The sequence below is a fragment of the Trichechus manatus genome, unplaced genomic scaffold (assembly GCF_000243295.1).
Source record: "Trichechus manatus latirostris isolate Lorelei unplaced genomic scaffold, TriManLat1.0 scaffold00113, whole genome shotgun sequence".
NCBI classification, from domain to species: Eukaryota; Metazoa; Chordata; class Mammalia; order Sirenia; family Trichechidae; genus Trichechus; species Trichechus manatus.
The window spans coordinates 3,901,766-3,928,765 of record NW_004444049.1 but is presented as its reverse complement, the minus strand read 5'-3'; the positions used below and the strand labels follow the sequence as shown (position 1 = coordinate 3,928,765).

The window sequence follows — 27,000 nt, the reverse complement described above, 5'->3', positions numbered from 1 at the left end:
GCGGCTTCCCGACTCTTTCTCCCCACGGTCCTGCAAGAGAGAAGTGTTCTCGCCATCTTACAGATATGGAAACTGACACTCACGGAGCTTGTGTGACTTCCACTCTCTCCTCCAATCCAGGCAGCAGCCAAAGTGATCTTTTAAAACACTCCTGATCTTTTTCTCGTTGTGTTGGTCCTAAATACAACTTTTTTTTTTTTTTTCTGAGTAGGCAACTAGGTCATTCCCCTGCTTAAAACCTTCCCTTGAGTTAGGATAAATCGTGGTTTTCCATTGCAGTTAGAGTAAATCTGAACTCTTAACGCTAAGGCCCACAAAACCCTGAATGCTCTGCCCCTTGCCTGCCTCGTCTAGCCTCATCAAGTCCCCCTGTGCCCCTCACTCAACCCCACTCAGACAACTTCGGCTTTCTTACAGTCTTTCTTCACTGGCCGGGCTCATTTCCCACTCCAGGACATTTGTATGTGCTGTTCCCTATGCTTGGGAAGCTTTTAGTCTGGCTCTTCTCACAGCTGGCTCCTTTCATCAAATGTTAGCTCAAATATTTGCTCCTGGAAAGGCCATCCCCACAATGCAGTCTAAAGTCAGTCTTGCATCACACAGCACTTAAATGAAATTATCTTATTTTACAGTTTTATTCACCATGATGTCTACAGCCCAGAACAGTGACAACATTAGATGCACAATTAATACTATTGGAAGGAAGGACTGAGTGGTTTGTCAAAGTCCTAGATGCTTGCAAGTGGTAGAACTGGGATTTGAACCCAGGTCTCCGCGGCTCCCAGGAGGACCCTCCTTTTCCTCACCCTTCCTTAGTTCAGAGAGTTGAGTCAATCCTACTTTTCAGTTTGTGACACACCATCACCACGAACCAGGATCCTCTCTAGTTTTGTTCATTCATTTTTCCTCTTTCATTGCCCACCTCCTGTCCTCCTCCCTCCCTTCCATCAGACTCCTCCTCAGTGTGCTCAGCCTGCGTCCTTGCGTGCTGTATGGCCCCGTACCACACGTGGCATTGTCTCACATGTGGATGTGTTTGCAATTTACAAACCCGATGTCATCATCTAAAACCTATTCTGTTCTTTACATTTTTCCACTCAGCACTAATGTTCTCCGCATACATCTTGTCTGTTGCTTCTCCTAGCTGCAAGCATGGTAGATGTCATGGATTGACAAGTCTGTCAACTTGGCTGGGTCATGATTCCCAGTATTGTATAATTGTGTACCATTTTGTAATCTGATGTGATTTCCTTATGTGTTGTAAATTCAGTCACTATGATCTAATATGGATTAGTGGCAGTTATACTGATGAGGTATACAAGATTGGATAGTGTCTTAAACCAATCTCTCTTTTTAATTTAATTTTTTCATTTATTGTTGTAGTTTAAGTGAAAGTTTACATTTCAAGTTAGTCTCTTATACAAAAATTTATACATACATTGTTATGTGAGCCTAATTGCTCTCCCTATACTGTGACAGCACACTCCTTCTTTCCACCCCGGATTTCCCGTTCCCATTCAGCCAGCTCCTGACCCTCTCTGCCTTCTCATCTCACCTCCAGACAGGAGCTGTGCATTTAGTCTCATGTATCTACTTGAGCTAAGAAGCACACTCTTCACGAGTATCATTTTATGTCCCACAGTCCAGTCCAATCTTTGTTTGAAGAGTTGTTAAGCCAATCTCTTTTGAGATATAAAAGGGAGAAGTGAGCAGAGACACTTGGGAACCTCATACCACCAACAAAGCAGCGCTGGGAGCAGAGCACGTCCTTTGGACCTGAGGTTCCTGCACAGACAAGCTCCCAGACCAAGGGAAGATTGATGACATGGACCTTCCTCCAGAACGGACAGAGAAAGCGTTCCCTTGGAGCCGATGCCCTGAATTTGGACTTGTAGCCTACTGGACTGTGAGAGAATAAACTTCTCTTTGTGAAAGGCATCCACTTGGGGTATTTCTCTTAAAGCAGCAGTAGATGACTAAGTAGACCATGCTGAACATCCACCACTTTTATTAACCACCACCCCGTCCACCCACCCACACACAGTGATGCACACTTAGTTGGCCTCAACACCCTATCACATACATCACTGCCATGAACATCTTCACATCATTGTTGTTAGCTGTGGAGGAGTTAGCCAACTCACGGCAACCCCATACACAACGGAATGAAACGCTGCCCAGTCCTAAGCCAGCCCCGTGATTGGTTGTGCATCAAACCAGTGTGATCCAGAGGGTTTTCACTGGGTGATTTTTGGAAGTAGATTGCCAAGCCTTTCTTCCTAGTCTTAGTTTGGAAGCTCTGCTGCAGTTTGGTCAGCATCATAGCAACATGCAAGCCTCCACTGACAGATAGGTGGTGGCTGTGCATGAGGCTTATTGGTTGGGAATTGAACCTGGGTCTTCCTCATGGAAGACGAGAACTCTACCACTGAACGACCACCACCTTCATGAACATCTTCACACACCAGACCAGTTACTGTTGAGTCGACTTCAACTCATTGTGACCGCATATGTGTCAAAGTAGAGCTGTGCTTCATAGGGTTTTCGATAGCTGGGTTTTCAGAAGTAGATTGCCAAGACCTTCTTCTGAGGTTCTGAGGTGCCTATGGGTGGACTCAAACTTCCAACCTTTCGGCTAGCAGCAGAGCACGTTGGCCTGTTTGCACTGCCCAGCAACTCTTCATATTGCCTCCTTATGGACGGTGGCAGAATCCTTCCTGGAGTAGTGACCCAGGACTAGAACTCCCGGGCCATAGGACGGACGTGTGCACCCACGACTTCACAAAGTATACCACAGATGCTCTCCTTAGTTCACACACCCACTACAAGGGGTCTGCTTTTCCCTCAGCACTTACATTATCCGGTTTTCTAATAGTTTTGTCAATCTGATGAATATCTCGCCCCTTGTTTTCATCCGGGTTCTTTGACCACTGGAGAGTTCGAGCAGCACTTCTTATACTTGGCAGCCATTGGGTTCCCTCTTCTGGCTGTTCATCTCCTGTGTCCATTTTTTTCTATTGGGTTTCCAGTCTTTTTCCTGCTGATTTGCATGTGCATGCATATCTAATTATTAATCCCTTGATGGTTTCTGATGTTGCAGATATCTCCTCCCTGTCTGTCTTTGTGTTCTTACTTTATCTAAAGTGCCCTTTGTTAGAGAACAATCCTTAGTTTTGGTATAGTCAAATCCACATGCTTTTTGCCTTATGTTTGTGCTCTCTGAGTCTTGCTTAAACTGTTTTCTCAGCCTAAGGTCACAAATATATTCTCCAACATCTTACTCCACTATTGCCATTATCGTTTTACTTATCTAGAAAGATGTTGCAGCAAAGTAATTATTAGCCAAGCTGCCTGGCCTGGAATTCTAGCTCTTCTCCTTACTAGCTTTGGGAGCTTGGGGGGCTGGGACTAGGGGATGGAGTGAGGCACTCCCCTTGGGTGCAAAATTTCAGGGGACACAAAAAAAACCCAGTAAGCAAGATAAATAATATTTTAATGCAATGATATTTAAAAATCAAAATGAATTCAAAAATCCATGATGAACAAAATAGCAAACGTTAAATAAAGACAGGTTTCCACCCTGCACGTGCAGGGCTCACCTCACCTGCAGGACTCACCTCACGTGGCTTCCGCAAGCTCCATAACCTCTTCTGTGCCTCAATTTCTTCATCTGTCAAATGGAGTTAATAATAGTGCTTCCCTTAGGTCCCTTAGTAGTGCAAATGGTTTGCACTCGACTGAAGGTTGGCAGTTTGAACCCACCCACTGGTGCCTCGGAAGAAAGGCCTGGCGATCTGCTTCCGTAAAGATTACAGCCAAGAAAACCCTATAGAGCTGTTCTACTCTGTAACACTTGGGGTTGCCATGGGTCCAAATCAACTCCACGGTAACAGTTTTTTTTTTTTTTTCATAGCATTAACTGAGGACTAGATGAATTAATGCATAATAAGCACAGGACAGTGCCTGGCACATAGTGAGCACTTGATAAATGTTAGGTTTCATTCCGATTAATATTAAGATCCTTAACCCTATAGAGTCCACCTTTGGATATGATGTGAGGGATCTAGGTTTCTTTCAGTGTAAAGTGAGCCAGTTTTCCCACCACCTTCCAATCAGTTCTTTCTTCCATTGAATTGTGGTGCCACCTGTATATCAGCTATATAGTTGCTCATATATATATATCTGTTCTAAGCACTTTTTTTGGTTCCTTTCATCTGTTGGACTAATTCTAGGCCTGTATCACATGCTTTTTATCACCATGGTTTGTGGTGTGTCTTAATATGTTAGGGAAAACCACTTCTGTTGGTCACCTTTTTCAACCTTCACTTATCTTCCCGTGGACTTTTAATCTTCTATAGGAATATTACAAAAATGTCCCAGTTCTCAAAAAATCCTCTCAATTTTTATTGGGGTTTCATTGAATTTCTAGATTAACATTGGGAGAAATGATATCTTTAAATGTTAGGTTTTTGTATTCATTAACAAGGATATCACTTCCATTATCCATATCTTCTTTTATGTCCTTTAATAGAGTTAAAACATTTTTTTTTTCCAAAAACTTCTGGGCTGTCTTTTGGTTTCCTAAATTCTTTATGGGTTTTGTTGCTATTCTGAATGTTATTTTATTTACTACTATCTTTTTGAATCGGTGTGGAAGAATATTATTAAGTTTTGTTATTTTATATCCCTGTAACATTAGAAGCAAAGATGGTGAGACTTTGTCCCGCTTACTTTGGACATGTTATCAGGAGGGACCAATCCCTGGAGAATAACATCATGCTTGGTAAAGTAGAGGGTGAGTGAAAAAAAGGAAGATCCTGAACGAGATGGATTGACACAGTGGCTGCAACAATGGGCTTAAACATACCTACTGTTGTGAAGATGGTGCAGGAGTGTGCAGTTTTCTTCTGTTATACATGGGGTTGCCATGAGTTGGAGCAGACTCAACAGCATCTCACAACGACAACATAACATTGCTGAACTCTCTAATTTGTTAAAATGGTCTTGCTGATTCTGTTGGATTTTCTCTGTAGATGATTATATAATTTGCTAATAATGACAGTGCATACTTATTTCCTTTTCTTGTCTTACTGCTTTGGCCGGGACTTCTAATGCTGTGTCAAACAGCATCATGGACGGGGGGCACCCATGTCTTGCTTCTGATTTTAAAGGGAATATGAATATACTTGCTCCATCATACTTAATTGTATACAGCTTTTATCAACTTGAGGAAGTTCCTTTTTATTCCTGTGAGTTTTTAGCATAAATAGTCATAGAGCTTCATCAGATGCTTTCTTCTGTATTGTTTATGATAACCGCACAAGTTTTTTCCATGATGTTACAACACTCTTACCTTCTTGGAAAAAACCCTACTAGATCTTGATGCGCTTGTAAATACACTATTGAATTTAATTAGCTTAATATTTTAATTTAGTATGTTTCGTATCTATATTTATTTCTGAGATGGTTGTATACTTTTCTTGCCTTGTGGTATAATTATCTGGTTTAGAAATCAAGATTAAACCAGCCTCATAAAATATGTTGGCCAACTTCCCCTCTTCTAGTTTCTGGAACAATTTGTATAAGATACAGAATACTTGTTCCCTCAAAATTTGGTAGAACTTACTTGTAAAACTTTCTATATTGATAAAAAACAAAACCAAAAGTTAACCAACAAAAACATGTTTCCTCTTGGCTCTCTCAGGGAGCTTCTTGTTGGAAAATTAACCAGGCTAAATATCTAAAGCGCTTAGCGCCTGGGTCACAGGGGACGGACACTAATTCTTGGCAGTTGTATGATGGTGAGCTGAAAACGGTGCAGAGGCCTGATACATTCCCCCTTACTCGGTTACCGAAACCTTAAAGGGGAAGAGAAGACTCCTATAGTTGTGTACAACTAGTTTCCTGGAAGCAAGGAGAAATGTGTTTTAGCCCGCAAGGTACCTCACTTCTATCGTTCATTCCCCAGTATTGATTGGGCGCCTATGTGCCAGACACTGTACAACGAAACACACTCCACTGACCCCACAAAGGTCTCTCAATGTCTTGGAAAGTTTACGGTTCCTGCAGAGATACAGAAACTGTCCTCCCCTTTTCTTTCCTTTCGCCTTCCCCTTCCCCTCTCTCCCTCTCCCTCCTCTTTTTTTGAGAGAGAAAAATACTGGATGCAAAATGTCACTAGTACGCTATATATTTTAAAAAGTTGGAAGAGAATACGGAAAAATGATAGCTATTTGAGCGTGCGGCATTACGACTAGGCTATATTTTCATTTTCCTCTCTGTAACGTCGTTACATTTACTTCTACAATTTTAAATCGAGTAGACTCCCATTCGCAGTCCAAACAGATTCAATTACACAATCGCTAGGGACGTCCCGCCCCGCCCATCCGTGCAGACCAAGGCCCCGCCTCTGACAGCTCCTGTTCCTCCCCTAGAAGTTCTCAGGCCCCGCCCCTAGACAGGCCCGCTCGCGCAGCCGCAGCACAGAGAACCAATCAAAATCCGTTTCCGAGCGTTCAGTCCCTTTTTGCTTCTGCCCTTAGTTATAAATGGCGCCGTTACGGAAGTTGCCGAAGCGCTAGAGGTTGCCGAAGCAGGTCCGGAAGCTGCCGAGCGAGTCCGGAAGTTGCCGAAAGAGAGCAGCGGGGAAGGAGGATGGCGGATATCATCGCAAGACTCCGGGAGGACGGGATCCAAAAGCGTGTGATACAAGAGGGCCGAGGAGACCTCCCTGACTTTCAGGATGGAACCAAGGTTCGTGTATACTCCCTTCCACTTGTCCCTGGTGAGGCGCGGTGCGCATAAGAGGCGGGAGGAGGTTTTAAGCGAGAGGTTGCACATGCCCAGATAGCAGTCTCCCCTGACCCTACCACGCACATGCGACATTCGACGCTGATTGGTCTGAATTTAAGTAGGGAATGAATTCGGATACATGTACCCCGCCCCCAGGCTTGGCCCTGTGGCCTCATTGGTCGGAGAGGCCGTCAGTCTTCACAAACAAGGTGCGGGGCTTTGATCTCAGTGTTTGCGCAGAACCAGCTTTGGAGAAGAACGTAGGCTGCAAACCTGGGACCGGGGAGGGGCCGCGGGTCCTCTGGGTCTCAGGCTCAAGGTCTTTTATGATGGCGAGACCTTCTGAGAAGACCTCGATCAGCTCCCAATATTTACATGGGAAAACTGAGGCCCCAGGGCCGCAAACCAGAGAATGGGCCCAGGGGTCCCATATGCCCGCTGGAAACCTGTTGGCAGCTTTACTACGTGGCGCGGCTCAGGACAGATGAGGGCTTGGAAGTGAAGAGCCCCTCACCTCCCTCTTTTCTGCGTCCAGGCCCCAAGCCCATCCCTCACAGCCCCTCCCCCAAGCCTCCTGCATCTCCAGGCCCCCCTGCTCCTGCTGCAGCACTTCTCGTGGCCGCCAGAGTGACTTTCCTTGTTGCCGCTTGTCCGTAGACAGGAGCTTCCCAGGGCAGCCCTGCGCCTTGCGCAGCGCAGTCATGCAGGAGATGTTTATTGAGCGGATGATCAAGATCCTGCCAGGTACTGGGGACATAAAAAATAATAGCTACCGTGAATGACGGAAAAGGAGCCCTAGTGTCGTAGTGGTTAAGCACTTGGCTGATAACCAAAAGGTCCGTGGTTCGATCCCACCAGCCGCTCTGGGAGAGAAAGATGTGGCAGTCTGCTTCCATAAAGATTACAGCCTTGGAAACCCTATGAGCAGTTCTACTGTCTATAGTGTCGCTATAAGTCAGAATTGACTGGTTAGCAATGGGTTTGGTTTTTTTGTTGTTTTTTTTTTTTGGTAAATGATGCATGTCCCTGTCCAGCCCTGTGCCAAGGGCCGGCATGTGAAGGTTTCCACCTGGTGTGAGTGCCCTAGACGGGAGCGAGCTACACAACTCTATCGATCATTGGCATATTAAGAGGGACCTTCTTGGAGAAGAGAGGTATGTGGGTGTGCGTGCATGCCCACACATGCTGGGGAGTGATGGTCTTGGAAGAAGGGACTGGAGCTGGGGGCCCGGCAGAGGAGAAACTGGGCACAGCAGACAGCGGAGGGAGACAACATTGTAAGGGTCGTCAAGATCTGTGAACAAAGGCATCTCAAGAGAAGGCACCGAACCCCAAACCCATTGCCGTCAAGGCGGTTCCGACTCACAGCGACCCTATAGGACAGAACAGAACCGCCCCATAGGGTTTCCAAGCTTGTAATCTTTACAGAAGCAGACGGCCACATCTTTCTTCCGCAGAGTAGCTGGTGGGTTTGAACTGCCAACCTTTTGGTTAGCAGCCGGGCATTTAACCACTGTGCCACTGAGGCTCCTTAAGAACAGGCACCGGTAATAGCAGATAACCAATCCCCAGTGAGTGCTCTCTGTGTGCAGGGCACTGTCCTAAGTGCTTCACAAGTTTATTCCCCGGAATGCCCACATGTGACATAGGTACTGTTGTTGGTCCCATTGACTGCCGTGGAAACTGAGTTCAGAGGGGCAGCCTGTGTGGTGGCTGAGCGTGTGGGCTCCTCTGCACGTATCTTGTCAGGGTCTCATCTCTTGGCGCTTACCCTTGGATGATCCCCCCCAGGGTCATCTCTTTAAAAACTCTCCATGGGGGACACGAGAGGGCTCGGTTAGACCGGGATGGAGGTGGTCTGACTCCCACCACTCCACAGCTATTTCAAGTGAAAGTAAAAGCTACTCTCCAATGCCCATGTCGGAGTCATCCGTGGCTTCTTTCCCATCTGACAGCAAATCCTCAGAATATAGCCAGCATCTGACCACTTCTCACCACATCCACCATTACCACTCTGCTTCCGGCCACCATTGCCTCTCCCTGGATTCCTGCAGTGACCCCCTAACTCGCCTCTCTGCTCTGCCCGCCCCCTACAATCTGTCCTCATCCCAACAGCAGAACTCAAGTGGGACCACGCTCCTCTGCTTAGCCAGGAACTCTCGTCTCACTGGCCCTGTGGGCACCATCCCTGCCGATCCCTGTTGTGGTCCTTTCCGCTCTGTGTCTGCCACAAGGGCTGCCTTGCTGCTGCTTGAACTCACCAAACATGGTCCCGCCACAAGGCTTTTGCACCTGCTATTCTTTGGCCTAGAAGGTGGGCATCCCTCTCTGCCCCAGGTGCCTCTGTCCCTTCCTCCCCTCAGGTCTGCCCTCCCTGCCCGCTCTGTGTAGACCTGCCCTCAGCCTGCTGTCGTTTGTGGTTTGACCTGTAGTTGGTGCTGAGCGCCCCCTGACATCACACACGGCCTTGTTCGATGCCGTCTCCTTCCTCTAGAACGTGGACTCCACCAGGGCAGGGACTTTTGTCTGTCTTGCTCACGCTGTATCCTGGCAAAGGAGCCGTGTTGGTGCGGTGGGTAAAGAGCTCGGCTGCAAACCAAAAGGTCGGCGGTTCGAACCCACCAGCTGCCCTTTGGGAGAGAGATGTGGCAGTCTGCTTCCGTAAAGATGACAGCCTTGGAAACCCTATGGGGCAGTTCTACTCTGTCCTATAGGGGCGCTATTAGTCGGAATCGACTCGATGGCAAGGGGCTTGGTTTTTTGGATCCTGGCATCTAGCACAGAGCTCGGCACATGGTAGGTGCTCAGTAAATGCTTGTTGAAGGAATGAATGGAGGTAGACGACTTGGGGTCTAGTCTCAGCCCGGCCACCCACTAACCATGTGAGTTAGGGCTGCTTTCTTCCCTCTGTGACTTAGGGGTGGTGTCAAGTGTAAGGTCAGATGGAGACCCCTAGGTGAGCTGTGTCCTTTGTGCCGTCTGCAAGGCGGGGTGGGGCCCTTGCTGATTCTGCATGTGACCCACAGGCCACCTTCCACTACCGGACGCTGCACAGTGACGAGGAGGGCACCGTGCTGGATGACAGCCGAGCACGCGGCAAACCCATGGAGCTCATCATCGGCAAGAAGTTCAAGCTGCCCGTGTGGGAGACCATCGTGTGCACCATGCGTGAGGGGGAGATCGCCCAGTTCCTCTGTGACGTCAAGGTGCCCGGCCCACACCTACCTGCCGTGTCTGCCTGTCCCACCATGCCCTAGGTCATCCCCAGGCCCCCTGGCTGGGCCACCCCCAGCTCCACACCTGCCTTCCCGCTGGCATCCTGGCCTCTTCTGCTCTCTCCTGTCCATTAGCCAAACTGCAGCCAGGGGATTCACTCGCAAATGATCCATACAACCCCTTGCTTAAAACCTCTGTGGCTCCTTGCCGGCGGGATAGAGCGTAAGTTATAGCTGCTCTAATGGCTCTGCTGGTCTGGCCCCTGCCAGCCTCCCCCTGACCTCCCTGCCTCTCCTTTCCATCCCTTCTTGGCCAAGATCTTCCCTCATACTTCAAGGCCAATTCCTGGGTCACCACCCCCAGGAAGCCCTCCCTGACTGCTGGCGGGAGGCTTGAACCCCTCATCTGGGTCTCCCAGGCCCTCATGCCCTGCATGGCCAGGATTTCGGCCCCTGCCTGGACCTGAGCCACTGCAGGGCAGGGAGCTGGCCTGGTACACCTCTGGCTTCACCCAGAGCCAAGCTCAGGAAAGGCCTGCTGTGTGGATGGCCGACAGCTGAGCAGTCAGCTCGCACACAGATGGTGGGGGAGTGAGAGGACTCAGACGGATTGCCACCCCCACCCCCACACACAGCTGCTACAGAGGAGAGGCCGGCGCCTGGGTCCCCTCCGCCCTTCTTGCCTGCGGGGTGTGAAGTTGCTGCCCTGGACCCAGCTGTGATCTAGCCCTGAGTGGGGTGGGGTGGAGTGGGGAGAAGGAAGAGATATGGGGAAGAGAACTTGGGGGGACCCCAGTAATAGTGAGGAGCCCAGCTTGTGGGCTGTGTCCCAGGGAAGAGGAGGAGGGGGAGGTGAGAATTCAACAGGCCTTTAAGGGCAGAAGAGATGGAAGGGTGGTAGGGAGTGTGTATGTGACGATGAGTGTGTGTGTGAGAATGTGTGTGAGCGTAAGAGTATGTGTGAGTGTGTGTGTGTGAGTGTGTGGTAGGTACTCAGCCTGGTTTGCCATCCAGAGAGCATGACAGAAGCTGGGGGTTTCACTTGGAGAGAGGTTGGGAGGCTGGGGAGTCCTAGGGGCCTCCGCCTGCACTCAGGGAGCCCTGAGTCATTGGCTTCCCCTCTCGGAGCCTCAGAGTCCTTTCTCAGGTGGTGATGGGAGCGGGGCTGGGCCTCTGGGGCTGGTGACCAGCCAGCCTGCGCTGACGGAGCCCGTGCGCCCCCTTGCCCTCCTGCAGCACGTGGTCTTCTATCCACTGGTGGCCAAGAGTCTACGCAACATCGCAGCCGGCAAGGACCCCCTGGAGGGGCAGCGGCACTGCTGTGGCATCGCCCAGATGCACGAGCACAGCTCTCTGGGCCACGCCGACCTGGATGCCCTGCAGCAGAGCCCCCGGCCTCTTATCTTCGACATCGAAATGCTGAAGGTGAGGGCCACCTGACCACCACTGCCCGGCCCTGCCGGCCTGCCCAGGGCGGGGGGATCAGTGGATGAACTGCTGAGGGGCGCAGGTAGAGGCAAGAAGGGCCTGCTTGAGACCCCCGGCCGTCTGTCGGTGCCCCTCCTCCTCCAGCAGGCCCTCCTTCCCACCCTGCGTCCTTTGTTCTCTGCCCCTGTGTGGGCACTGCGATCACGGCCTGGCCATGATCTGAAATCATGTAGGACTATGCGTTTCCCTGCCCGTGTGGCTTGTCTCCCCAGGAAACGTGAGCTCTGTGAGGCCAGGCGTTTTCACCCTCTTGCTCCCTGCTCTGTTCCCCACACCTGGCCCAGTGCCGGGACGTAGGAGATGTTTGTTTTTCAACAAGTGTTGGTTGACTGGTCAACGAAAAGAACAAGTGATTCTGCCTCCAGCGTCTGATGTCTGGGGCCCTGCCGGCTCAGAGGCTGGTGAGTCTGGGGCTGAGAAGCTGACCTGACCCGCGCCCCGGCAGGTGGAGAGCCCCGGCACGTACCAGCAGGACCCGTGGGCCATGACGGATGAGGAGAAGGCCAAGGCAGTCCCAGGCATCCACCAGGAGGGGAACCGGTTGTACCGTGAGGGGCACGTGAAGGAAGCTGCCGCCAAGTACTACGACGCCATCGCCTGCCTCAAGAACCTGCAGATGAAGGTGCTGCCCCGAGGCTGGTGTGGGCAGGTGGAGCAGGGCCGGGGGGCTGCAGGCTCAACCTCTTTCTCCTCCCTGGGCCTGTGCCCCCAGGAACAGCCTGGGTCCCCTGACTGGATCCAGCTGGACCAGCAGATCACCCCGTTGCTGCTCAACTACTCCCAGTGCAAGCTGGTGGCCGAAGAGTATTACGAAGTCCTGGACCACTGTTCCGCGATCCTCAACAAGTATGACGGTGAGTGCTGGGCCGCAGGGTGGGCGGCGGGCGGTCCCGTGAGCTGCCGCCGCGTCCGTCACCACTGGGCGCCGGGCTCAACATCTAGCCTTGACATCCCCCATTCCGAGCTCTCCCAAAAGCCTTACCAAACACCCCCACCTGTGGCATGGGCCCCGTTGTGCCAGTGAGGTCTGAGTGGTATAACAGGGAGGGAGGCTGGCATTCTCAGGCCGGAAGGGGCACGCGGTGGCAGGAGAAGTGCAGCCAGGCAGCTGGCTGGTACTCCACTCACGCTGTTCCCTCCCGCCCGCTGGTACCCCTTGCAGACAATGTCAAGGCCTACTTCAAGCGGGGCAAGGCCCATGCGGCCGTGTGGAATGCCCAGGAGGCCCAGGCTGACTTCGCCAAGGTGCTGGAGCTGGACCCAGCCCTGGAGCCTGTTGTGAGTCGTGAGCTTCGGACCCTGGAGGCACGGATCCGGCAGAAGGACGAGGAGGACAAGGCCCGCTTCCGGGGCATCTTCACCCCCTGACAGGGTCTCCGGCCCTGCCCACCCTGCCAAGTCCAGTGCTGTTGCCACCGGGCCACCTGCCCCTGCTACACCACAGTTCTTCTGTATAAAGGCCTTATTTATCTCTCTCTGGTCTGTTAGGCTGATCCATCAGGAGAGCTGGGGTCATCCCTGGCATGTCCTGGTTCTTGGGTGGCCCTGGGAAGGCAAAGGACTAGGGTTCTAGTCCCAGCTCCCCATTCACCAGCTCTGAGTCTCTGGGCTCTGAGAGAGAAATGAGGACGGTGCTCTCTATTGGAGAGGAGGTGGTTCTAGCTGGTCAGGGTGGGGTACCTTGGGAGCCCCTAGTCTTGAAGGGGAGCTAGAGCTGGCACAAGCCAGGTGGCCGGGCTGGCTGGGGAGCTTCCTTTCGGGAGGGTCAGGGACTCGAGTTGTGTCCTGACGGGCATAGGAGGTGAAGATAGCACTGGGCGAGGGGCAGAAGGGCGGCACTGTGTCTGTGTGATGTGGGGTCTGGGGTCCAGAACTGGGGTGGGGAACTTCAGGGCCGGGTGAGGTTGTCCCAGGAATCATGGGGAGCTGTAGGGGATGTGGAGCAGCAGAGGACAGCCCTGGGGCCAGACAGAGCCAGGAGTCCTGGGCGGGGACGGGGACTTGAGGAAGAAGCGTTGGAGGAGGGGGTGCGCCGGGTGGGGGCTGTGGTGGGGGGGCCACACACGGCAAGGTGTGGGCTGCTCAGGCTGGGGAGAGGGTGCGTTTGGAGGGTGGCCTTGGTATTTCCAGGTCCCCCGTTGGCCTGGGGCCTGAGCCTTATGGCAAGACCAGTGCGGGAGAAGGAAGCGCTTCTGAGGGAGGACGGGGTGGGGGGACCTTGGCCAGCAGGGAGGGTATCAGAGACCCACTCTGGAGGAAGAAGAGCTTTGGGAGGTGGCTGCTGGGCAGGTCTCCGCCGGGACCTTGGGTGGGGTGCAGAGAAGAGGAGGGGCCGGTGTCTGAGTGAGGTGCTCTCCCAGTGCAGCCCCCACCCCACCTCTGACCGCATTGTCCCCTGGCCTCGGCTCTTTCGGGCAGGGGTTTCAGTGAGACGCCATGTCTGGGTCAAGGGGAGGGTCCAGACAAGGTGATGCTATCCAGGACCCTGAGAGCTTGGAGGCCCAGGCCCCCATCCTGGCCCTGCCTGACCTGCTCTATGACCCTGGGAAGGTCCCTGTCCCGTGTGCTTCCGCGTCCCCATCAAACTGTCAGTTATGCTCGGCTGCCCTGGGATGCCAAGCATGTGGGCATGCTGTGGGATGCAGGTGGGTTTATTTTCATGGACGGACACACACTGGAAAGGCTCTGGGCCCACCCCCACTCCCTTCTCCCTCCCCGGGCTGTGTCCCCCACATGGAAAGGGGGAAACACAGAGGGGCAGACGGATGCAGGGTGTGGGGCTGGTGGGCTGGGTGGGGCCGGCAGGCTAGGCCCCAGCCTCCTGTTCGCAGCCATGTGGGCCCCTCGGGGTGTGAATAAATAACCCATGTCCGGCCAGTGTGGCCTCACTCCTCGCTATCCAGCTTGAGGCTGATGCTGCGGGCCTTGCCCCGTGCCAGGGTGGTGGGCGGTGTCCCTGGGCCCTCGCGCTCTGCCTGGCTGGGGCCTCTGGTGCGAAGCAGCTGGCTCTGTTTGCGCAAGAAGTCCACAGGGGCGCCCACGCCGTAGCTGCTCTTGGCCAAGGCGGCCCGCGGGGGTCCCGTAGGGGCATGAGGGTGGGAACCTGACTCCAACTGGCCCAGGTGGGCCACGTAGCCATCGGAGAGGAACTGCAGGCAGAGGTGGGCAGGCATGAGGGGGTGGCTGGCTTCAGGCCCACGTGCTGCCCCCACCTGCGCTTCCTGGGCTCCGAGGCAGCGTGGGGACTGTCAGCGCTGCCAGGAGGAGCCCCAGGCTGGGAGCCAGGGCACCACTGGTTTACTCCTACCACTGGGCCTTAGTTTCCTCATGTGTAAAATGGGATCTTAGAGGAGAAATAACGACAGCTAACGTTTAGCAAGCTCTTGCTTTGACCTGGAGTCCTGGTGGTGCAGTGGTTAAAGCACTCGGTTGCCAACCAAAAGGTCGATGGTTCGAACCCACTAGCTGCTCTAAGGGGAGAAAGATGTTGCAGTCTGCTTCTGTGAAGACTGCAGTCTTGGAAACCCGATGGGGCAATTCTTCTCTGTCCTATAGGGGCGCTATGAACCAGAATTGACTTGATGGCAATGGTTTGGGTTTGGGTTTTGCTTTGGCCCAGCCCTGCGACATTAACGCCCTCCTGATAAACTGAGGAGGTGCGGCAGGGGCAGCTACCATTTTAGAGAGGAAGCAGCCAGTCCTCATCTCCGGCACACTCTAGTTACCACTGCGGCCTGGCCGGCTCTGACTCCAAGTTCCAAGCTGCTCAGGACCCTAGTTCTACCAGGACCACAGATCCCCTGAGGCCTGAGACACAAAGTGCTGGCCTGCAGCATCTCACAGCCTCGCCCTCGGGTGCTGCTATGGCCTGAGAGCCCTCCCTGCTCCCTGCAGAGCCCCGCTCCCCTCCACGTGGCCCTCACCTGGCACTGCGCCTGCAGCTTCCGCACAGCGCGGCCCACGATGTAGGTCTGGCTAGGGGGCAGGCACAGCGCCGCGTACACGGCCACGTCTTTGGGGGACCCGTAGCCGGCCACAATGTTCAGCTCCACCTGGGACCGGAGAGGCCGGTCAGAGCCCCGGGAAGCGGGGCTCTGAGGCCGGCAGTGGGGTCTGAGGGCTTCCTGGGGTCAGACTTTCTGGGGTGGGGCTAGTAGGACAGAGGCGGGGCCAAAAGGTGCTCAAGTCACTAGGTCCTGGCAGGGCGGGGCCGGTCCAATCTCCCTCCTTGAGACCCAGGGCAAGGGGCCTCTCAGACAGAAGGGTCGGGGCAGGAGACCTGTCAGACCTCAGAGGGACAGGACCCGGTAGCCCTCCCGTCCTACGGGCGGGTCGGGGGCGGGACCCTCCCCGCTGCGCACCTCCTGCACCAGGCTCTGCAGAAACATGGCCTTCTGGCGCAGCGGGTCATGGGTGAGGCCGTCGCAGAAGGAGACGACGCCGTGGGGGAAGTTATGCTGCGACAGCCAGGCGACCACGCGGTGCTTCTGCATGTCGGGCCGACCCGTCACGTACACGATCAGGTAGCCCGCGTCCTGCCAGTGCCTGCGGGCGGGGCGGTGGTCAGCCCCGGGCCAGGCGGGGCCAGCACGCGGGAGCGGGGCGGCTCCTACCTGACCACGTCCACGGCGCCGGCGCGCACCTTGGGGTCGCTGCCCATGATGGAGACGCTGGCGGTGAAGGAGCCATCGATGCTGAAGACCACCGCCTCCGTGCCACGGGCCACCACTGTCAGGCAGCACTCGGCGTACGTGTGGTCGCCCCTGCGGCCCATGGGGAGTGAGCGCGGGGGCGAGGCCCAGTGGAGGCCCGTCCCCAGAGGCCCGCCCCCCGGCTCACCTGACCACCATGCGCACAGGGTAGACGCCGATACCCAGCGCGCGCTCGGGGGGCACCGGGAAGGCCAGGCGGCCTGAGCTGTTGGTGACCTCAGTGCCAAAGTGGATCCACTTGCCGGACAGCGGCTGCGTCATGACGTAGATGTCCACCTGGCGGGGAGGGGCGGGAGGGTCCATGGGGGAGGTGCCCCGTGCACCCCCGACTCAGGAGGGGACAGCGGGGGCGGGCCTGTAGTCGGGGGTGGGCTGGGGTACAACTCGGCCGGACCCGGAGCTATTCCGGGGACAGGAAGGTCCAATGAGGGTGGATCTACGCAGGTAGACCGCAGGGTCCTGACCTTCTCTCCGGTAAGCGTGACTACGTCCAAGGGCCCGTACATGAAACGCCCGTTCAGCACCTGGGGGCGGCCCTCGCACACCACTGTGTCGCTTGCCCGGTGGTTGGAAGTGACGTTCTGGCGGGAGGAGACGGGGTGAGGCCGCGGCCCCGAGAGGATGGGATGCAGGGGAGATGGGGAGGCGGATCCTCATCCAGGGGGCGAGGCCTGGCCCAGAGGGGGCGGGACCGAGGCGCCAAGGGGGCGGAGCCAGAATCCTAGGGGGGCGGGGCTTGGTCCCGACAGGGCAGGGATGCACGCGCGTTTGAGGACCCCGATTTAAGAAGGGGACTATGGTCCCAGGGCGCGAGGTCGTGAGGAAACAGGCAATGCAAGAGAGGGGGTGCCGCGGTCATGAGGAGGGGGATGCTGAGAAGGGGGCGGGGCGCGTACCCGGATCTTGACCTGCGTGCGCTTGCGCTGCCACTTCTCCCTGGGGAAAGCCGGGCTGTAGATGGACGGCTCCTCGCACTCGGCCAGCTGGGGTCGCTCCTTCTCGATCACCTGCGGTGGGACCCGGCGAGGCCACGTGAAGGGGGCCCGGGGCTGCCCCTGCTGCCCCGGCCCACGGCTCCCTCCCCCTCCCGTTCCCATCGCAACTCCTCACCCCGGCCCACCTGGCGCAGGATGAAGGCCACCACGTCGGCCGACTCCCAGTAGCTGGCGTGGAAGAGGTGGGGCAGCGTGACGGTGGGGAAGGCCGTGAGCGCCTCGGGGCAGTACAGTGAGTAGTCAATCCGCTTGGTCCCCCACCAGCGCTCCAGGACTGCACGGCCACGGCGGGCAGTGAGTCAGGGGCCTCCCGCCCCGTGACCCCCCTGCCGGCCCGGGCGCTTTTCCCTCCTTCCCGCCAAACCTGCGCTCTGCCGAGTTCGGGCTCAGTGCTGGGGGAACCAGAGGAAGTGTCCCCCACCCCAGCAGGCTGCACTGCCTAAGCAGGGCTGGCTAACTCACTCTTGACCACCTCACTGGTGGTGCTGGGGGCAGCTGGCTGGGCAGGTGGCTCAGTGCCCAATTCACTGCCCTTCCAGAAGGCACCGCTGGCCGAGGTGGGCGTTGAGGGCACCATCATTTCCAGCTCCTCTAGAAAGAGGCCTGAGTGGGTCTGCAGGGTGTCGGCTGGGGGAGGAGGGGCAGCCTCAGCAGCTCACACTGGCCGGGCCAGGCCTGCCCTCCCATCTTCCCACCCAGCCCCTACACCTCCACCACCCTGCCTATCCTCCCCTTCCTGGCCGGGGCTTGGCTGAGGCTGGACTGCCCCATATCTGGGTGGGGTGAAGCACAGGGAGCAGCCTCCTCTTAGCTCGTCCCGGCAGCCAGCCGCATTCCCATCAGAATGCTGTCACATCCACACAAGCCCATGCCCACCTGTCTCATGGGGCTGGACTTGGACCTGATTGCATGCATACCCGTACACTCCCCACATCAACACATAAACAACACAAGCGCATGTGGAGACATAGTGCACTCCCACACACACACAGCAGCCACACACACAGTGGCATATACTCAGACACTGGCACACCGATGACGCTGTCTCCCCTCTCTAGCTCAGTCACTGCCACAGCACCCTACTCCTGGGCAGAGAATGTCAGAGGTAACTGGGGCTCCAGACCCCCTAGGGGCCAGGGGAGGAGGGCTCCCTGGTCCTGGGAGTGGTTACTGAGAGGTTACTGATGATATGGTAACCTGTAGGTGCTCTCCTTGGTTGGGACGTACCCAGCAGCAGGGACGAGCCATCTCCCAGGGGGAACTTCTGGTAGCGGGGCACAGCCAGTGGGGCGATGGCCTGGAACTTGGGGGCCAGCAAGGGCTCAAGGCGGGAGGCACAGGGGTCAGCCGCGTGGAAGAGGTTGTAGATCTGCTCGCAGGCTGGGCGCATCTGGGCCACTGGATACCCGGAAGAGAAAGGTGGGGAGGGGCTCAGCGGGCATGCTGGGAGGAGGGTGTGTGGGAAGTAGCACCCTGACATACTGTGGCGCTGAGTCAGCATTCCCACCCGGCCCTCCCGGGGTGGCCACTAGGGTCCTGTGTAAAGTCCGGCAGGTCTGCTGGCCAAGGTGTTCTCAGAGCCTGTGATCGGCTGATGTGGTTCAGGACGCAGCATTCCCCAGGCCTGTTGGACCCCTTCTCTGACAGAGCATCGGCCAATGAAGTTCCTCTGGGAAACTTGGCCTTGGCAGTTCCCGTCTCTCTGGGCCTTGGTTTCCCCTCTGCTAGCCAAGCCGTTTAATTTGTACAGTGGGGGATCACAGGTAAGAGGGAAGCTCAGATGAGTTTGGCCGGATGGGGGTTGGGGCACCTGATCAGACACAGGACGAGGAGCGCCCCCCACACCGAGGACTCACCCTCCAAGGCGGGCATCACGGTTTTGCGCAAAGCCAGCACCAGGCCCAGTGGGGAGCCGAAGAGGAAGAAGCCAGAGACCTTGAAGTCAAGGCGGGCAGCGCTGGTGGGGCTGTCGGGCGCCTCGGAGCCAGCAGCAGGGGCGCAGGAGGCTGTGCTGGCCCGCCAGGGTTCCCCAGAGGAGGTGGCTGGGGCGGCCTGCAGGCTGTCCGGGAGGGGTGTGCTTAGCTCGGCTGCCTCTGCTCTCAGCACGAGCATGGTGGGGTGATGGGGCAGGGAGGTCACCTGTTCTGGGAACCCTCGGGCTCAGGGCTGGCCACATCACTGGGGGTGCGCTGGGCAGGCAGGGCTGAGGGTTCTGGGCTGGCCCGGCCCAGCCCTTCCACTCCATCTGCCAAGGGGTCCCGCGCTGGGCCGACCTCGGGGGACAGCAGCTCGTTGTTCTAGATGGAACGGGGGAGAGAAGCATCCTCAGGCCTGGAGACTGTTCAGTTTCTACTTATTTGGAAATAAGAAGGAGAAAGGCTTGGGGGTTGGGCAGAGCAACACTGGGGACGAACAGGACCAGGCAGCAGGCAGAGCTGCCCACAGAGAGGTCACACTCCGGGGCAGAGACCTGGAGACAGCCCCCCACTGACCATGCTCCCTCGGCGGCTGCTGCCCCGGCTCCCCGTGCCCGTATTGGCACTGTGGCAGAGTGCATCGAAGCCCAGGATTCCGCCAACGCCGTCCCCAATCAGCACCACCTGGTGTTGGGGGGGGTGACATCAAGAGGGGACTTGTGGCCAGGCCAGGCCACGCCTGGGGCTGCAGTGGAGGGAGGGCGGGGGCTGCTCCGGGGGCACACTGCCGGCCACATCCCTACACGCTGACCTGCCCGCAGAATCCAGTGCCCTCAGGTGAGCGCAGGAAGGTGGCATAGGCCTGGTTGGTGCGGGCAATGACAGTGGCCACGGCTCCCTGGTAGCGGGAGGATGAGGTGGCCAGCAGCGGCAGGGCGGCCAGTGGGATGTGGTCCTGGGAGCGGGACAGGCTATCGCCATCATGGCTGTAGGGGCTCAGGCTGCAGGAGGAGGGGGACAGGTTGGTGGGGAGCCTCTAGCTGCTCCCCTGCCCTCGGGTCCCCTTGGCCCGCTGAGCAACTCCCTGCCCCATGGGCCTTGGTGGGGAGCTGCAGCACTGGGGAGGCCTCTGCAAAGGAGCCACTGCCTAGCAGCTGAGGTCCAGCAGGTGAGTGACTGGCCCAGGTTGCTCAGGTAGGCCAAGCGCTCAGGTGTCTGGCTTCCCAGCCTCCTCCCCCACTTGCATAGGGCCTCCCTGATCCTAGGAGCCCCTAGATGGCTGTCCTTGCCTTGAGGGCCCTGTGTGTCCCCCGCCCGTCCCCCCCTGGCCAGTACTTGGAGACAAGGGCATAGGCGGCAGCACAGATGGGCGGGCAGGGCACCAGGCGCAGTGCCACATGGCCCAGGGCCTCAGGGAAGTGGATGCGGGTGACGGCCTCAAAGGCCACGCTCAGCGTCTGCACGTCAGCCTGCTTGGAGTTGGCGTCCCCGGGGCCCGAGTCCAGGATGTTGCCGCTGTGCAGGATGAGGAAGAGGGCGTGCACCGCGCAGGCCTCGGCCCCCAGCTCCCCGGTGCTGTCTGTGCCCTGCGGGGTGCAATGGGTGCCACAGGTGTCAGAGTGGATGGCTGGCAGGTGGCAGAACTGCGATGTGGGGGTGAGGGTGGCAACCATGTTGTTTGGTTGCCATTGAGTTGATTTTAACTCATAGCCACCCTATGTGAAAGAGGAGAAACTGCCCCATAGGGTTTCCTAGGCTGTAATCTTTACAGAAGCAGATCGCCAGGTCTTTTTCCTGCGGACCCAAAGGGTGGGTTGAAACTGCCAACCTTTCAGTTAGCAGCCCAGCACTTAACTGTGGTGCCGCCAGGGCCAACCATACTCACCTCCGAATCCCTGGCTGCTCGGGACCCATCCCCAATGCCTTTAGCGGCCTCGGTTCCAGGGTCTGTAGGGCGGGGGAAAGTCAGTGATGGCGGGAGCTGAGGGAGCCCTGGGGCACCCCTGCTCTGGTGTCTGCCTGAGGCCCCCACCCCTTCTCTCTGACCTGCCCCCCACACCTGGTTCTCACAGGTCATTCCACATTGTAAGGTCTTTGCCCCGGTAGGCCCTGCTGTCAGGGGGGCCTCTCCCCACAAAGCCTTGTTTGCTTGGCACACTTCTAATCCTACCCTGACCAATATGGTAGCCACTGGTCACGTCGGAGCCCTGGTGGTGCAGTGGTTAAGCGTTCAGCTGCTAACTGAAAGGCTGGCAGTTCAAATCACCAGCTGCTCCTTGGAAACCCTGTGGGGACAGTTTTACTGTGTCCTATAGGGTCGCTATGAGTCAGAATCGACTTGACGGCAACGGGGTTGAGTTGGTTTTTTTTTTGAAGCCACATGTGGCTATTGAAATTGAAATGAATTAAAATAAAAATTCAGTTCTTCATTTGTACCTGCCATATTTCAGGTGCTCACTAGCCATGTACGGCTCATGGCTACCACACTGGGCAGCACAAATACAGAACATTTCTATCATCACAGAAGTTCCTTTGGATAACGCTGGTCCAGTCCTTCAAAACCTAGCTTAGACATCACCTCCCACATGAAGCCTTTCTGACTCCAGATTAACTCTTCTATCCTTTGTGTTCTGTCTGAACCTTGGATACAGTAGTCCCCCCTTCAGTAGTCCCCCCTTCAGTAGTCCCCCCTTATCCACAGTTTCACGTTCTGTGGTTTCAGTTACCCGGCGGTCAACCGCGATCCAAAAATAGTAGCCTAATGCTATGTCACAGTGCCTAGGTCATTCAGTTCACTTCATCTCACATAACTTTTATCACAGTATATTGTTATAGTTGTTCTATTTTATCATTAGTTATTTTTATAGCTAATTATTATTACTATTACTCTTAACTATGCCTAATTTATAAATTTTATCATAGATATTATGTATAAGAAAAAAACATAGTGTATACAAGGTTCAGTACTATCTGTGGTTTCAGGCATCCTCTGAGCGTCCTGGAATGTGCCCCCCATGCACGGGGGGACTACTGTACACCCATTGTCCATTCATTATTCACTTGTGTATTTAATGAGCACCCTCTCTGGTTGACATTCATCTTGTTGTTGGGTGCTGTCAAGTTGATTGCGACTCAAGTGAAAGAGTAGACCTCAAGCGACAGAGCAGAACTGCCCCACAGGGTTTCCGAGGCTGTCATGTTTATGGAAGCAGACTGCCACATCTTTCTTCCTTGGAGCAGCTGGTGGGTTTGAACTACTGACCTTTTGGTTAGCAGATGAGTGCTTTATCCACGGCACCACTAGGGCTCCTTTACATTCATCTTAGGACCCCATTAAACTTATGACTGAGCTGTTCTCCGAGTCCCCAGTGCCCAGGACAGCCAGCCACGGGATTCTCTGAGATGCAGACCGTCCCTGTCACAGGCCATGGGAAGGACTCAGCCCTCCCACCGTGTACGAAGCTGGCCATGGCCTGACGCGGGGTGCTCACCTGGCGCCCCCTCAGCCTCTGTGGGAGAGGCGAAGGCATCGATGAAGTCATTGGAGTTCCACTTGGTCATCTCCTTGGGGAAGACCTCCTCACTGTCAGAGAAGCCTTCTGAGGGGACAGGGGGCTGTGTCACAGAGAGGGGAGCTGCCCAGGGATGACCCCCACCCACCGCCAGGGCCCTGGTGCTGACCGTGGGCATCAAAGAACTCCTCCTCGGAGCTGTTCTCGGAGTCACGGGCGATGTTCTGCATGCGCCACTCGGATAGGCTCTGGGGAGACACGCCCCCTGCAGGGCCGGCTCAGCCACAGCCTGAGAGCCCAGCCTGCGGGGGGCGCTCCCTCCCGGCCCAGCCCCCAGCCTCACCTCCGTGCTGGGACGAGTAGGAGGAGCGGGAGGACGAGGACCACTGCTTGCCGAAGCTGGCGTCAGGGGAGGCATCGGGGCCAGGAGGCTCCGGCCCGTCGGGGGTGCTGGCGTGGCTGGCCCCAGCCCGGACCTCAGTGCCCGGCTTCCCGGAGGGCTGGGCCTCGGGCTCCTCACTGCCCGAGGTGCACTTGGCCATGCGCTGGGCCAGCATGCGGGCGGTCTCCTCCTCCAGGGCCCGGATGTCAGCCATGCTCAGCTCCGTCCACTCGTCCTGCCAGCACCAGGCCTGGCGGTGGGCTCGCAGCATCACCCGGCGCAGACCTGCAGACACCGAGGCGTCAGAGTGCCCCCCTCCAGGCTTCCAGCTGCCGCAGCCACATCCCAGCCCTCGAGGTTGGGTAATGGCTCCCCTGGGCACGCTGCCTGCCTACAGCCACGAAGTAGGGCAGGGCCAGCACTATCCAGGGGATGGGAGTGGGAACTGGGGCATCTGTCTTCCTGCCCCACCTCCCTCCCTGCCCACTGCCTCTTCTATCCCTGTGGACACCCCAACTCTGAGCACTGACCTCACCCCATCACCCCAGAAGCTGGGACCAATGCTTGTTCTTGCTCTCTTTCAGCTGGCTTCCTGCTGACTTCCTTGAGGCGTTAACAGTTAATGAAATTATTGATGGCTAATGAAGGTGTTAATAGTTAATGGAAGTGTTGGCACTTAATGGAGGTTGTGGCAAAAGATGATACCCATCCTGGGATATTGTCATCTTAAGCAGAGGAATAAAGTTAGAAACCCTTCAGTATCCAAGGAAATAAAGTAATAATGGTCGGGCTATAATTAGTCATGCATCACTTAACGTCCACGATGTGTTCTGTGAAACAGGATGTTGTGTGATTTGGACATTGTGCGAATACCGTATTATTTGCGGGGGCAAATAATCTCTCTACAATATACTGTTCCGTTATACACCTGGCAGCCAAATTGCTTTGTGTACAAGAGACATGAGATACACATGTTGAGTGTGAGAAGCTCTTGCATTCCCTATATCCAGCGATGTCCGCTTACGCCGCTACAACCTGTTCTGAACTCTGTTATAATCTTTTGGGACCACAGATGTCTATGTGGTTGGACATGGCCCAAACGGACGTTACGCGGTGTATGACTGTATGAGAGTCTGGAAGAAAATACATAAACAGTTGCTGTCCAGTCGATTCCAACTCATGGTGACCCCAAGTGTGTCAGAGTAGAACTGTGCTCTATAGTGTTTTCAGTAGCTGACTGTTCAGAAGTAGATCATCAGGCCATTCTTCCAAGGTGCTTTTGGGTAGACTCGAACTGCTAACCTTTTGGTTAGTAGCCAATCACTTAACCATTTGCACCACCCAGGGCCTCCTAGCAGGAAATATATCAGAAATTTATATGTGGTGGTTATATGTGGTGATTTTAATTTTCTTATTTGTGCTTCTCTGTATTTTCCATCTGTAAAAGGGGAATAATGGTAGTCCTTACCTACAGGAGATCTTGCATGTGAAGTGATTCACAAAGACTGGGCATGTTGTGATTGCTTAATCAATATTAGCTCTTAGTATCTCACCTTCATTTCCCAAAGGGACAGTTAAGGTGTGGAGATGGGAAGTGGCTTGCTGCAGGTTCCACGGGGACCAGCAATGGAGCAGAACCCAGGCCCCTGGACTCCCCATCCAGGGATTGGACCTGGAGGTGGGGCAGGGGCTGTGGGGTCATGTTTAAGGGGAGGTGTGGAACAGGAGGTCCTGGGGACCTGGGCCAGAAGATGGGACTCGGAGCTGACAACCCTGAGATTCTGTCTTACTCCACTCATGGAGCGATGGAGTCTTAGGATCTTCATGGAAGAAGCAACATCTCCAAATGCTGGGATGGACCTCGGATCACGTGGCCAGCCTCTTGCCCTCCTGACTACTACCTGCCCCTCCAGGCTAGCTCTCCCGATCCCCAGCCAGGCTGCACTGTTCTCTGGCTCAGCACTTGCCACATCAAATGGGAATGAGGGCTTTTCACGTAGGCGTCCCCCAGCGGATGGGGCGTGCTGGGTGCTCACCGACATCATGGATGAACTGTTCGATCTTGGCCTGCATGCCCCAGTAGCGGAACTCCACCTTGCACAGCTTGTAGGCGCACATGAGGGGCCCCGTTTGGGCCGCCGTCTGCGCCCAGTCATCCGCCAGTGGTCCTCGGCCGGTCTTGGCAGAGCGATACAGCCGGGGGTCCTCCTCTGCTTTGTACTCGCCTGGGGCCACTGCATCCCGCACAATGTCGATGGTGTCTGGGGTGGGGAGGCAGCAAGCACTGAGCCAGTGCTTGGGACTTCTCCAGGGCTGCCCAGCAAAGCAGCGGGTGGCTGGGGATGGGCTCCGGGGTCACCCCCACCCCCGTTAACACCAGGCCTCACCCAGGATGCGCTGCCGTCTCTCAGCCCCACTCAAGTTGAAGACATTTGGCTGCTGCCCCCCATCAGGCAGGTAATAGGTCTCTATTTCAATGGAGAACTTCTCTACGAAGGGGCAGGTGTACCTGGACAGAGTGCAGGGGTGAGGGTCACTACTGTGGCCACCAGGGCCATGCCCCTTGTGGCCACAGGCCCATGCCTGCCCCACTCACTCACCGGGTTCGGGTGTAGGGATAGGCATTCCAGGATTCCTCCTCCACCTGCAGGGCGGCCTTCGGCAGCAGTGCCCGGAACCAGCCTGGGATGTGGGAGCCCACGTGGTACACCTTGTGTGTGTACTGCCCACTACCGCCTGGCCCATCCGTGTAGGGCTGGTTGGCCAGGATCTCCACGCCACTGCCCTCGCCACTCGACTCCTCCCGGCTCTTTTTCTGCAGCCCAGGGCAGAGCAGAACAGGGAGCTCAACCCGGGAATGAAGCCCTTCCCAACTCATCCTGTGGGACCCCCAACTCAGCCTGGCCCCCTTCACAGGTCTGGGGCCCCAGTCCCAGCCCTCTTAACTCCCTGAAACCTGGCCCTGGCCCCCTCAGCTCCCTGGGATCAGGATCACAACAGCCTCTGTCCAGTCCCCTGTGGGGACTGACTCGGTCATTCAGACATTTATTGAGTGCCTATTCCGTGCCAGGCATTGTTCGGGATTATATTGACTGGGATATATCATTGAACAGAACAAAGATCCATGCCCTGGTGGAACTGACATTCGAGTGGAGGGAGAGACACAATATAAAAGCAGATTACATGGTATGTTAAGAGCTCTGGTGGTGCAGCGGTTAAGCGCTTGGCTGCTAAACTGAAAAGTCAGCAGTTTGAACCCACTAGCTGCTTCCGTGGGAGAAAGATAGGGCAGTCTGCTTCTGTGAAGATTAGAGCTTCACTCCTCTGTCCTATAGGGTCGCTATGAGTCAGAATCGACTCGATGGTAACAGGTTTGGTTTATGGTATGTCAGACAGTGATGTATGCTATGGAAGAAAGAAAGCGGGATCAAGAGTTGGGGTTTGCAATTTTAATACGATAGGGAAGACCTGGTTGATAAGAAACATGGCCCAACACTTGAAGGAGGTAAGGGAGGGAGCCATGCAGACGCCTGCAGGTTAGGGGGACCAGGGTGGTACTGAGCACTGGAGAAAGGAGGACGAAGCCCCTGCTAGGCCCTGAGGTGGGAGCGTGTCCGGCCAGCTCAAGTATCAGCAAGAGGCCAGAGGGGGCTGGAATGAAGCATCAAGGTGAGTAATGGGCTCCGCTTCTCTGAACACGTCACCCCGATTCCCTTCCTCTCTCCCTTGGACTCCAATCCCAGCTCCTACCATACCCCTCATAGCTTGAGAACCCCCAGGTCCTTCCCAGTTACATCTCTAGAGCCAGGACTTGGCCCACTCAACTCTCTGAGGCCCATCCAGGTCCTCCTCAGACTCCAGTCCTGCAGTTCTGGGGAACAGACGTCAGCACCTTGGCCTCTCCGAGGCCTGCCCCAGGCCCCTTCCTCTTAGCCCAGACCCCCTCCCTCGCCCTCTGGAGCTCCTACCTGCCCCACCCCCACCCTAC

General features: G+C 55.7%; 2 protein-coding genes across 3 annotated transcripts; one reads left to right on the top strand and one right to left on the bottom strand.

The window, feature by feature from the left end:
• The first annotated feature begins 6,394 nt into the window (after positions 1 to 6,394).
• AIP (aryl hydrocarbon receptor interacting protein) lies at positions 6,395 to 12,974 on the top strand. Of its 2 annotated transcripts, none has more exons than XM_012557688.2 (6): positions 6,395 to 6,753; positions 9,819 to 9,998; positions 11,244 to 11,432; positions 11,941 to 12,117; positions 12,208 to 12,341; positions 12,658 to 12,855. In XM_012557688.2, the coding sequence occupies exons 1-6, from the start codon at positions 6,655 to 6,657 to the stop codon at positions 12,728 to 12,730; spliced, it is 852 nt and encodes a 283-aa protein (XP_012413142.1). In that variant the 5' UTR covers positions 6,395 to 6,654; the 3' UTR covers positions 12,731 to 12,855. The 2 variants fall into 2 exon arrangements, with proteins under 2 accessions (XP_012413142.1, XP_004383711.1); XM_004383654.3 differs by having other exon boundaries at positions 6,406 to 6,753; positions 12,208 to 12,349; positions 12,658 to 12,974.
• Positions 12,975 to 14,145: 1,171 nt separating this feature from the next.
• PITPNM1 (phosphatidylinositol transfer protein membrane associated 1) lies at positions 14,146 to 26,031 on the bottom strand. Its single transcript, XM_004383894.2, has 22 exons — positions 25,613 to 26,031; positions 25,400 to 25,521; positions 25,049 to 25,273; positions 22,974 to 23,297; positions 22,800 to 22,895; positions 22,610 to 22,717; positions 21,004 to 21,065; positions 20,454 to 20,704; positions 19,930 to 20,119; positions 19,695 to 19,802; positions 19,342 to 19,499; positions 19,059 to 19,261; positions 18,430 to 18,600; positions 17,665 to 17,829; positions 17,328 to 17,476; positions 17,104 to 17,214; positions 16,672 to 16,788; positions 16,335 to 16,483; positions 16,109 to 16,258; positions 15,857 to 16,040; positions 15,419 to 15,547; positions 14,146 to 14,644 (listed from the first exon to the last, which is right to left on the bottom strand). Exons 1-22 carry the CDS (start codon positions 25,888 to 25,890, stop codon positions 14,381 to 14,383), a joined length of 3,714 nt encoding a protein of 1,237 aa, XP_004383951.1. The 5' UTR covers positions 25,891 to 26,031; the 3' UTR covers positions 14,146 to 14,380.
• Between the last annotated feature and the right edge of the window lie 969 nt (positions 26,032 to 27,000).